Here is a 12,816-nt window from a genome sequence, read left to right as displayed (position 1 = left end):
AAAATTAATAGGCACACTTGAAGCTCTGATTTGGGTGGGGGGGCAAGGGCAGTATATGTAACCTAAACTTTTGTACCCCCATAACATGCTGAAATAAAAAAAAAAAATTAATAGGACTTGGGCTGTCCTGGGAATAGGCATGGGGGTGAGAAGGGGAGGCTCAGTTTCAAGGCACCTGGTGGCCCAGGTAGATATGCGGGACTGTGGCCCGGTGCCTTCCCCTAGTGCTGGATTCCCAGGGGAGGGAGAAAGGGAAATGGATGCCTCCTCTGCATTTGAAGTCCCTGCCCTTGGCCTTAGTGGAGACCGTTCCTTCTGCTCCCTGCCCCACTATGCCTGGCCTCCTTGCAGCCCAGGAGCCTTGCGTGGGAGGGCAGCCAAGTTACTGTCCTGTCCACAGTGGCTTGTCAGGGCCCCCTTTTGGTACCAGGGAAAAGAATTTATAGATTAGAGTCAGATCCCCCTACAATTCAGTACCCGTGGTGCCTCTGTCTACCCTCAGTTTCCTAGTCTGTAAAATGGGAAAAGGAATACTCCCCCCCACAAAAATTAGTAGAAAACTTGTGTGCCAAATGCTTTATTTGTCTTCACTTGTCCTTAATGACCTTCATGCTGCTGGAATTGCTAAAAGTTAAGTCTTTGGCTACCCATCTAAGAGGCTATCAACGGAAATGAAGAGCCACATCAATTAAAGTTGCATTTAAAAGAGTTACCACTGAAGGATACATTTACTCTCTGCATTCAAACCTAATGTAGCAATTCCTTCTGCACTTTGACATGCTTTGACTTGAAGGAAAAGCACTAATAATTTCTGAAACAGAATTGCAAGGCTTAATGAAATATCCATGATGTTGAATAAAGATGGGTAATAATTTGTAGCAAAGATAACTTTTTATAAAGATTTATTTTTAATTAAGGGGACTAATAAAGACCTGAACTATTCCTTGAGGATTCTATAAAATTCTCTCATATGAAGACCCCAGAGTCCAGCAGTGGAAAACCCATGCTCAGAAGCCTGGCAATTGACTAGAAAAGACAGTTCCCTGGAGTCTGAAGACCTGGGCTCCACCCTGGTTCAGCTACTAAGTCATTTCACTGAGCTTCAGTTTCCTCATTTATTTAATGAGAAGGGCTGAAACAGGTAATTTCCAAGGTCTCAACCAGATTCTAACACCCTTCAAAAAGCAGCTGCCTGTTCCTCCTCCTGACTTTTCTACAACTGCATAGAGATCTCTTCTCACTAGGGCCATCCTACCTGAGGCGCTCTGAAATCTGTGGTGCCCTAGCACAGAGGTCTTTCTAACACTTTTTCAATGGTCAATGTCTGTGAGGTCTGGGTAAAAATCACAGACGCTGAAGATGGCACAGGCCCTGCTCACTCTAGAGAATGAGAGAAAACTCACCACCTTAACCTGGGGAAGTGATGGTGGAAACTGCTTTTTCAGTCTTTTTTTTTTTATTATTCATGTATTACGACCACCATCTCTCTTTGTAAATGTTCTCCCTATATTAATCACATAATGCCCCCAAGAACTTGTAGCCAAGGGCACCTCTTTATAAATCAAATAAGTAAATAAAGCAAACAACATGACAAATATTGATGTGAATGGTAGTTTTTCAAATTGCTAGTAACTTTCCTATATTTTCAAAACAGGAGCATATTCGTCTCTTGCCTTAGCCTAGTTTTAACATACTGGATGGAGCTCTTTGGCATCGAGGCATATACATAAGGGGAAAACTGTAATTTAAAAATAGTGAGAGAGGCTTTCAGGGCCCCCTTACTATAGAGTTTTAGAGAAACCAAGTAGTTCCAGCTGAAGGTCTCAATCTTTGCAGCCTCTGGTGTGGATCTCCTCTAAGGACCAACCCTCCTGGTCAAGCATCTGCTGACCCCAACAGAGAAAAAACAAAGTTCTCTTTAACAAGTATCACTTGTTAGAAACTGCCATGCCTTGCAGTGACTTTATACTGTCATTTAAGGCAAACTTAAAATTTCCAACAAGGCCTATGAAAGTTAAAATAAAGGTTATACAAAAGAGGTTATGAAATGATTTAGAGGTAAGAACAGTCAGGAGAAACATGGTTCTATGTAAATTAGGTAGCTATCTGCAAGGGTATACAAAGGCTCATAGGATTTTAAATATTGATTCTAATTTAATCAAGCAATTAATATTCAACTTAGAAAACAATCTAATGTGTAGAATTGCACTTAGATTTAGATAGAAATTATTTAAATAGAGTTTTAAAAGAAAAGAAGGGAAAAGGAAAAGAAGTTGAGCATAGATGAAAACTGCCTTGAAGTAAAGATTTTCTATTCTAGTTCCAGAATGATATTGGTGGACTAATCCCTGATTCTCATGGGTGTCAGGCTTTCAGGAATGGAAAGAGAAGTGAGTGATATCAATATATATATATTTGGCTAGATGTGTAATCTTTGTTCAGGAAAGCACAGACTTCACAGTGCAACAAATCCTGCCAACACTTTTACTCGCTTTGCATTTAAACTGGAACTCAAGTTACCTATCAAAGCACAGGGGATCCATCATAGAAAGAAAAGAAATTGTATTCTGGTCAGCAGATATTAGGGAGGGCCTCAAATTATTACAAAAGAATTAGTAGAAAGTGCCTAGACAGGAGAATAAACATCTGCAGGAAACTGAACTTTACATATAGCAGTCAATAAGCACCAACCAACTGAGGTGCTGTATGATTAGCAACTGCAAAAGCAACACAAAATTTTCTAGCCAGAGAAGTACATCACCATGGCTGGCGCTGGGGGCAGAGTATTTGGCGCTGGACTTTCGGATGATGTTCTCATGGATCTGGGACCACTCACTCTCATTGTTGCACCTGAAACAGAAGGACAGGTGTTATGGTGCTCCAGTATTTTACACATTCGGTCTGATGTTCCAATATGTAACATTAACTTTTAAGGAAAAAGATTCCTCACTTTCCTAAAGAAATGAGCATATGTTTTATTAAATTAGACAAGGCTTGTTTCCTGTTAATGGTAGAAGATTCACACTTGGGCAAAGGGTAGAAACTCTAAAACAAATCTCTAGGAATATTTTTTAAGTGACAAAATGCCCTCCTCCATAAAGTAGCACTATCCCATATGAAAAGTTATTTTTTTCTAGCCCCCCTTAAACACACACACACACACACACACACACACACACACACACGCACCCCACCCAGCCCCAAGCCCCAGAGGAAAATTCCTGATGGAGAAAGAACAGTTCCTGTCAACAAGTGCTACTGCTTAGAAACTGCTGTGCCATTGGCCTTATACTGTCATACAACTCTCAGTACACTGGCCACAGAGGAAAGTCCTGCTAAGCTCAGGGGAATTGGGATACCATTTGCTTGTAGCCGTATTTCAACCAGACCAAGACAAAAAGAAAAGCTTGGGAGACCAGCGGGTTTGGTTCACTGTGAATTCCTCTGTGGTCAGGGGGAAGGAGGGCTTAGCTGAGAAGTCTGGATGCCTAAATATGTAAGGATAAAGTTCTTTTCTAGGGACTATAGGGTAGGGACAAAAGAGAGAATGGAGGAACAATACTGCACTCCTATTAAGTTCTGATGTTTTAGTGTCTTCCGTCTAAAGGGCAATTCTGAGAGAGTTGCAACCACACAACAACTTGGAAGGGAGCTTAGGAACAGAGACTAGGTATTCCTCATCCTAATGCAGACACTTTGATAAAACAGTTGGAATGAATTTAAGGTAATCTCTGAAAAATTCCATTTGACACTCAGGTGAGTCCCCACAGTCCTGGTCCTACCCCTTCCCTTGTTAGTTAGGAAGGTATGGACCCTCTGATCCCAGAAAAAAAGAACCATGTACAAAGGAAAACCCATAGGGTCTTTCATTGGTAACTCAGAAGTGTCCTGTCCAGCATGGCTATTTCCAGGAGGAAATCCCAATAAAATTTATGGCATGTGCCATCCAACAGTATGAAGGACTAAATAATTAATTCTGTTATCTGATCAGTGGCTCTTTGGAATCCTTAGCCATATAAATAAGCCTCATTTACTCAGAGCTATTGTGATGAATGGTTAAAGGTGAGGTTCTTAAACAGTCTAGAACTCTGAGGATAACTTTCTGCTTATAGAATCCCTTCCAAACAAAGGAAGGCGGAAGAGTGTCCTTAAAAATGATTACTTGTAATTATATTTTAATAGCAACTCAGATGGAAATAAAAAATGGGAGGTGCCAGAAGCAGCACACCCAGCCCTTCCTGTCTGACATGCATTCTGTCTCACTCATCCTGTCCAACCAACCAGTCAATATATCAGAGAAGTGCCCAGCTGATGATGATTCAAAAGACTTGCCTTGCTGTTGGTTTTTTCTTATTACTTTCTAGGTTTACAAGATCAGTAGTTATTTTAAAATCTGATTATAGTCTGTCATAAATAAAATATTCCCTCCCTTACTACAAAAGAAAAGCCTTGAAAATTACCCCCTCCCCCAAACACATGGGGTAATTTCAGTACTTCTCCAATAAAGCACTCACTGGTCCCTTGGTAATAGTGGAGCTGGTGCTTTGTCAGCCACACCAACAGTGACAATCTGTATTATTTCACTCACATGCACTTTTCCAACCAAAACATACAATTCTGATGCCAGACAACTGATGGCTTGTTCCTGCCATTCCTCTCCCATTGCACACCCTTTAACTACTGGTGGCCTTCACAGCTCTGCCTTCAGCCCATTTCCTTCTTACCCTACAAACCTTCATGGGAAATCTCATCCACTCCCTATAGCTTCAACCACTACCAGAGGCTGCCAAGCCCCAAAGTGGTGTCCCCAGCTCAGACTCATCCCTATGCTCCTGATCTGCTTAGCCATGTGAGTTCATCATTTCTCCTGAACCTGTCTGTTCCCATTTATACCCTCTCGCTGAGTGGAACCCACTAGTTCACTATACTCTCCCAGCAGTCACCATTTCCTACAGATTTTGCTATCTTAAAATCTGTCACTGCTAGTGGGACTGCAAACTAGTGCAACCTCTGTGGAAAGCAATATGGAGATACCTTAAACAGATACAAGTAGACCTACCATTTGATCCAGCAATCCCATTATTGGGCATCTACCCAAAAGAACAAAAGACATTCTATAAAAAAGACATCTGCATTCGAATGTTTATAGCAGCACAATTCACAATTGCAAAGATGTGGAAACAACCCAAGTGCCCATCAATACATGAGTGGATTAATAAAATGTGGTATATGTATACCATGGAGTACTACTCAGCTATAAGAAACAATGGTGATATAGCACCTCTTGTATTTTCCTGGATAGAGCCAGAACCCATTCTACTAAGTGAAGTATTCCAAGAATGGAAAAATAAGCACCACATTTGCTCACCATCAGATTGGTTTCACTGATCAACACCTAAGAGCACATATAGGAATAACATTAATCGGGTATCGGGCAGATGTGGGGGGGGAGGGGATGGGTGTATACATACATAATGAGTGCGATGTGTACCATCTGGGGGATGGACACACTTGAAGCTCTGACTTGGGGGGGAGGGGGATCAAGGGCAATATACATAACCTAAACTCTTGTACCCCCATAATATGCTGAAATAAAAAAAAAGACAGGTATAATTTTCCATTTGTGCATAAATAAAACTACATGAAAATTAAAAAAAAAAATCTGTCACATCCAACCTCTCCTCTTCAGGATCTTGGTTTAGTCATTATCATCTCTCTTCTGGATCAGAATAATCACCTTCTAACTGGTCTTTTAAACATCTTCCTTTCCACAATGTCAATCTGGTCATATGTTAACCCTTCTAGGACCCCTTCACAGGTTCCTCCTGTACACAGAGTTCAAACTTTTAAGGCAGTCCACCTCAGAGTCCTCTCTTACTTCTCTCTTTTACTTTGGAAAAGTCCAATAGCTTTATACATTTAAGCATGTGTATTTCTTGCTTGATAGCTACAAAAGCTCTACTTTACTAATTTTATTTCTTTCCTTTTCTTTATTTTTTTAAAAAATAGGTTCTGGTTTAATATTGTCTCCTCAATCAATCCTTTCCTAGTTTCTCTCTTTATCATTCTCATTTCTCAACACCCCTACCACAAACTGACCACTACCTTTTGGTCTTCAATGAATTCTGATTTCTAGAAGAATGTCTATTGTATTTTAGGGCATCTATTTGTCTACTTCACTCTACTACAAGTGCTCAGAAGGCAAGGGCTGTGTCTTGCTAATGATCTCCACCATGTAGCAAAACTTGTAGCACATGGTAAGTTCTTAATATTTGTTGAATAAACGGAGTAACTTCCAAAGTCAACTGGCTATTCTTATAGCTTAAATGATACTAATTAAAACTCTACCATCAATCTGTATCAGAATTACATTAAAGTAAAGGCAGACTTGAGGAAAACATTCTGCATTATGGCCATATTATGGAACCATCACAAGTTTTATCTAGATTTAAGAGGAAAATAATAAAAGGGAAGTGAGAACATTACCATTTTCAGGGAACATCACATTTCTGGAGAAAGTAAGGGAAAAATGGAATGGCCATATGTCCCCATTTGTTTGAGTAAAAGAAGATGGGGCACCAATGAATGGAAATAAGCTTGGATAGAAGCTCATGGTGGCTCCAGAGGAAACACTGAGTCTACTCATGACTGGTTATAAACAAAATTTAGCTTTACAGAATTACCAAGTTATTGTTCCAAAGCCATCAACTTACCTTCAATTACCAATGATTCTCTTTGTCCTCTTAATATGATACTTGTTTTCAAATGTTGTATGATGTTAATGATGCATTAAATCGTTTGATTTATTTGTTTATTTTTTTATTTCAGCATATTATCGGGGTACAAAAGTTTAGGTTATGTATATTGCCCTTGACCCCCCACCCCCTGAGTCAGAGCTTCAAGCATGTCCATCCCCTAGACGGTGCGCATCATACTCATTATGTATGTATACACCCATCCCCTCCCCCCCACATCTGCCCCACATACGATTAATGTTATTCCTAAATGTGCTCTTAGGTGATGATCAGTGAAACCAATTTGATGGTGAGTACATGTGGTGCTTATTTTTCCATTCTTGGAATACTTCACTTAGTAGAATGGGTTCCGGCTCTATCCAGGAAAATATAAGAGATGCTATATTCACATTATTTCTTATAGCTGAGTAGTACTCCATGGTATACATATACCACATTTTATTAATCCACTCATGTATTGATGGGCACTTGGGGTTGTTTCCACATCTTTGCAATTGTGAATTGTGCTGCTATAAACGTTCGGATGTTATCAGTCCTTTATCTGATGTGTAGTATGCAAAAATTTTTTCCCATTCTGTAGGTGGTCTGTTTATTCTCGTGACTGTTTCTTTGGCTGTGCAGAAGCTTTTTAATTTAATCATGTCGCATTCATTTATTTTTGTTGCTGCTGTGATTGCCTTGGGGGTCTTCTTCATAAATTCTTTGCCTAGGCCAATGTCTTTAAGAGTCTTTCCTACATTTTCTTCTAGAATTCTGATTGTATCATGCCTAAGGTTTAAGTCTGTTATCCACCGTGATTTGATTTTTGTGAGAAGTGAAAGCTGTGGGTCCTGTTTCAGTCTTCTACAAGTGGCTAACCAATTCTCCCAGCACCATTTATTGAATAGGGATTCTTGTCCCCAGAGTATATTCTTTCCTGCTTTGTCAAAAATTAGGTGACTATATGAGGATGGTTCTATATTTGGATTTTCCGTTGTGTTCCACTGGTCTGTGTCTCTGTACTTGTGCCAGTACCAGGCTGTTTTAAGAACCACGGCCTTGTAGTATAGTTTGAGGTCTGGCAAATAAATACCTCCCATTTTGTTTTTGTTGCTTAAAATTGCTTTTGCTATATGGGGTCTTCTCTGATTCCATACAAAGTGTATAATTATTTTCTCTACGTCTGTGAAGAATGATGTTGGTAGTTTAACAGGGATTGCATTGAACCTGTAAATCACTTTGGGTAGTATAGACATTTTAACAATGTTGATTCTTCTGATCCACGAGCATGGTATATTTTTCCATCTATTTGCAAGTTCTGCTATTTCTTTTCTCAGTGTTTCATAGTTTTCCTTATAGAGGTCCTTTACCTCTTTAGTTAGGTATATACCTAGATATTTTATTTTCTTTGTTGCTATTTTGAAGGGTATTGAGTCTTTAATTTGGTCTTCCAATTGACTGTTATTGGCATATATAAATGGCTCTGATTTGTGTATATTAATTTTGTAGCCTGAGACTTTGCTATATTCGTTAATCAATTCCAGGAGTCTATTTAGAACTCAGGAAAATCAGCAAGAAAAAATCAAACAACCATATCAAAAAGTGGGCAAATGACATGAATAGAAATTTCTCAAAAGAAGATATAAGAATGGCTAACAAACGTATGAAAAAATGCTCAACATCCCTAATCATTAGGGAAATGCAAATCAAAACCACAATGAGATATCACTTAACCCCAGTGAGAATGGCCTTTATCAAAAAATCCCAAAACAACACATGTTGGCGTGGATGTGGAGAGACAGGAACACTCATACACTGCTGGTGGGACTGCAAACTAGTGCAACCCCTGTGGAAAGCATTATGGAGGTATCTTAAACAGATTCAAGTAGACCTGCCATTTGATCCAGCAATCCCATTATTGGGCATATACCCAAAGGAAAAAAGGTCATTCCGTAACAAAGACACATGTACCCGAATGTTTATAGCAGCACAATTCACAATTGCAAAGATGTGGAAACAACCCAAATCCCCATCAATACATGATTGGATTAGTAAGCTGTGGTATATGTGTACCATGGAATATTACTCAGCTATAAGAAATAATGAAGATACAACATCTCTATGGTTCTCCTGGAGAGAGTTGGAGCCCATTCTATTAAGTGAAGTATCCCAAGAATGGAAAAACAAGCATCACATGTACTCACCAGATAATTGGTTTCCCTGATCATCACCTAAATACACATCTGGGAACGACACCAATCGGATATCAGACTGAGGTGGAGGGTGGGGGGAGGGGATGGGTGTATGCCTACATAATGAGTGCATTGCGCACCGTTTGGGGAATGGTTACGCTTGAAGGTGCTGACTTGGGAAGAGGGGGGTGGGGAAGGGAGGGATATATACCTACATGATGGGTGCAACGCGCACTGTCTGGGGAACAAACATGCCTGGAGCTTTGACTTGGGGGGGAAAGGCGGTACATGGGCAACGTATGTAACCTGTAATTCTGTATCCCCCATAATAATAAGATGAAATAAAAAAAAAAAAACGTTCGGATGCAGATGTCTTTTTTATAGAATGTCTTTTATTCTTTTGGGTAGATGCCCAATAATGGGATTGCTGGATCAAATCGTAGGTTTACTTGTATCTGTTTACGGTATCTCCATATTGCTTTCAACAGAGGTTGCACTAGTTTGCAGTCCCACCAGCAGCGTATAAGTGTTCCTGTCTCTCCGCATCCATGCCAACATTTGTTATGGGACTTTTTGATAAAAGCCATTCTCGCTGGAGATAAGTGATATCTCATTGTGGTTTTGATTTGCATTTCCCTAATGATTAGAGATGTTGAGCATTTTTTCATATGTTTGTTGGCCATTCTTCTGTCTTCTCTTGAAAAATTTCTATTCATGTCCTTTGCCTACTTTTTGATGGGGTTGTTTGATTTTTTCTTGCTGATTTTCCTGAGTTCTAAATAGATTCTAGTTATCAGTCCTAACCCCATGATAGAGTTCATCACTTTCATGCCCCTTTATCTTATCTTCCCATTCTTTTAGTAGCATCCCCATGTTATACCTGATGTACTTATTAAAGGCAAGTTTAGGTAAAATTGCTCTCTAACTCTAAAATCCTATTCTATGGTGACAGATATGTACCTTCTATGGCTCTTCTTACTCACAAGTCCTTAGTTTAAATTATTAATAGTATAAAGAGTGAGTGGGTTTTCAAACCCATAGAAATGCACATATATTGGCTTGTTCAAAATCTCATTCTCTCCATCCCTCCATTTTCCTTTTTTTTTTTTTTGCGGCACTACAAATTACCTCTATGTCAGTGATGAATAAATAGTATTAAATTTAAAATAAACTTTCCTTTTTCCTTCACATTAATGAACACCAAGAACAATACTTCTGCAACTTCTTCTCAATATTAAAATAAAACCTACATCATTTTCTTCTTAACAATTAGCAACCTATGCGGTCTTCAGTGTAATCTCTTTCAATAATATTGTCTTAGCTTTGCAATGTTTAGCATAATTAATAAACTTCATTCACCCTTAGAATAACATTAATTCTTTGCTTTCTGCTTGGTACTAATGTGCCTCCATAATATGAGGGCATCCCTCCAGGGGATGAATAAAGAAAGGAAGGCTTCGTTGTTCATCTTGAGCCTGGCTCTTCCCTCCTATAGCTTGTAAGTCACTAATGCACACTCTGCTCATGTTCTCTACCACAATCATGTTACTCAAATGAAGGCAGATCTTGAGAAACTGTTCTGTACTATGGAGTTATACAGTTATCTGACAATCAGAAGCTTTACTGTCTTAGAATAAGAAAGAGAAAAGCCTTAAAATATACAAAGGAAACTCTGAACATACATCCTCTTTGATCTTTATAGAGTTCATTATTTGGTGCTTGAAGACCAGTCATTAAATGCTTACTCTGACCATTATATCTGATCCTTAGTACAGAAAGACCATTCTGCTGGACATTCTTTTCCTAATTATTTGTACTCTTATTTCATAACAGTTCTAAATTACAGGAAAATTACAAAGATATTACAGAGAGTTCCCATATATTCTACACACAGTTTCTCCTAGTATTATTATTATTTTTAGATAAGGGGTCTCACTGTTTTGCTCAGGGTGGAACTTCTGGGCTCAAGTGATCCTGCCGCCTCAGCCTCTCAAGTAACTGGTACTACAGGTATGCACCACCACATCCAGCTAATGTTTTATATATATACAGGGTCTTGCTAGTTGCCCAGGTTGGTCTTGAACTCCTGGCTTCAAGAGATCCTTCTGCCTAAGCCTCCCAAAGTGCTGGGATTATAGGTGTGAGTCACTGTGCTCTGCCTCCTCTATTAACATTTTATGTTATTATGGTATATTTGTCACAACGAATTAACACTGATACTTCATTATTAGTTAAGTCCATACCTTATTCAAATTTTCTTAGTTTTTATCTAGTGTCTTTTTTCTGTTCCAGGATCCCATCCAGGATACCATATTACATTGAGGCATCATGTCTCCTTAGGCTCATCTTGACTGTGACAGTTTCTCACATTTTCCATGTTTTATATCACCCTGACAATTATAATGGTTAGGTATTTTGTAGAGCCCTCAATTGGGATTTTTCCCATATTTTTTCATGATTAGACTAAAGTAATATGTTTTCAGGAGAAAGACCACAGAGGTAATGTGTCATTCTCATCACATCATACATACTATCAACGTGACTCAAATGCCACTGGTATCTCACCATTCCTTTATGCTTTAAGTACACACAGAAATCAAAGAATGGGTTAGTATGCAGTGTTAATTTTTAAAATACTGGAGAGATACAGTCAACCATGAATTCATAAAGTGACATTCAACAAAAATCTTCTGATGATTACAGTTGAAGATCACAAGAGTGGAACAACTACAATCCCCTTTGCCTCAAAACTCTCTTACAGGGTTCTGGAAAAAAAAAAAAAACAGTTCAAAATAAAAGTGAGAAAAAGGAGCATAAAAGAATATGTTGAGCATTTCAAGCCTTGGAGACATGAGAATAGACATAAGCATTGGATAGAAGTAAGAAAGAACAGGCACTGAAGATGAGAGGGAAAAAACTCATCCAGTGGCCCCAAGAAAGGCTAAAGAACTTGGGAACGGACTAAAATATTGTTGTATCTTAAAAGTGATTTAAAAAATATAACAAGGATATGGGTCTAGGGGAATGTGAAATAGAAATTGCTAGATTAAAAAGATTTACTTCTATTTGTGTAGATTTACAGTACTGGTTCTCAACTGGGGGTGATCTTGTCCCCAGAGACTTTTGATAATGTTTAGAGACATTTTTGATTGCCATAACTCAGGGGCCAAGGGGGTACCAGATGAAGAAGGATTGTAGGGAAAATAAATATGCCAATAAATATGCTCATCTTGCACATGACGAGGTGTGATCTGAGTGACAATCAGCACAGGCTGAGCGCAAAGGGAAGCAACTCAAATCATTTGAAATTAGGTGGATGTGGTGTCATCAGCATATTTTAACCAATCACTAGGATAGTTTGTAAGGAAAAATTATAAATGTGAGCATTTATTAAACAATTAAATGAGTTGCAATTATAATGAAACACAATTATGTTACATCCAATCAAATGAATATTTAGAGCATGATCACTGACGTTGATAGTTTGCCCTTAATTTTAAGATGTATGAGGGATTTTGTGATCTGTGTACCTCTGTGGCAGCTGACTTTCCCCTTAGAGGAGATAGACGCATAGGCAATGAAGTAGCATGTTCATCATTATAATCACCCAGAGATTTTACTCAAGGAATAAGACAGAAGGATGGAGGCTTTTGGTTTTCTACATGGGATATCCAAGCATTCAGAAGCACCAAAGCAGGTGTGCAGGTTCTGCTCAACAAAGAGAGTTCAGAATATTCTTCCTGTGCACTGCAGTACATTTTATTATTTGCCTCTTCTTGATATCTGTGTTTCTGAAGGGCATTCATCCAACTTTCTTCTCATCTTTCCCCAAGGTGGGCAACCCAAAAAAGCACTCAAGAAATTCTAAATGATTGTGAAAGGGTGCCTAC

At 38.9% G+C, this 12,816-nt stretch overlaps 1 protein-coding gene across 1 annotated transcript in view; it reads right to left on the bottom strand.

Moving 5' to 3' along the window:
• Nucleotides 1-12,816, bottom strand: part of DOCK3 (dedicator of cytokinesis 3) — a 599,641-nt gene that overhangs the window by 125,932 nt on the left and 460,893 nt on the right. The window contains exon 13 of the mRNA XM_069473668.1: nt 2,762-2,850. Within this exon, the coding sequence (XP_069329769.1) occupies nt 2,762-2,850 (89 nt within the window). The remainder of the gene's footprint in view (nt 1-2,761; nt 2,851-12,816) is intronic.

The sequence above is a fragment of the Eulemur rufifrons genome, chromosome 7 (genome assembly GCF_041146395.1).
Source record: "Eulemur rufifrons isolate Redbay chromosome 7, OSU_ERuf_1, whole genome shotgun sequence".
Taxonomy (NCBI): domain Eukaryota; kingdom Metazoa; phylum Chordata; class Mammalia; order Primates; family Lemuridae; genus Eulemur; species Eulemur rufifrons.
This window is presented reverse-complemented; position numbering and strand designations above follow the sequence as displayed.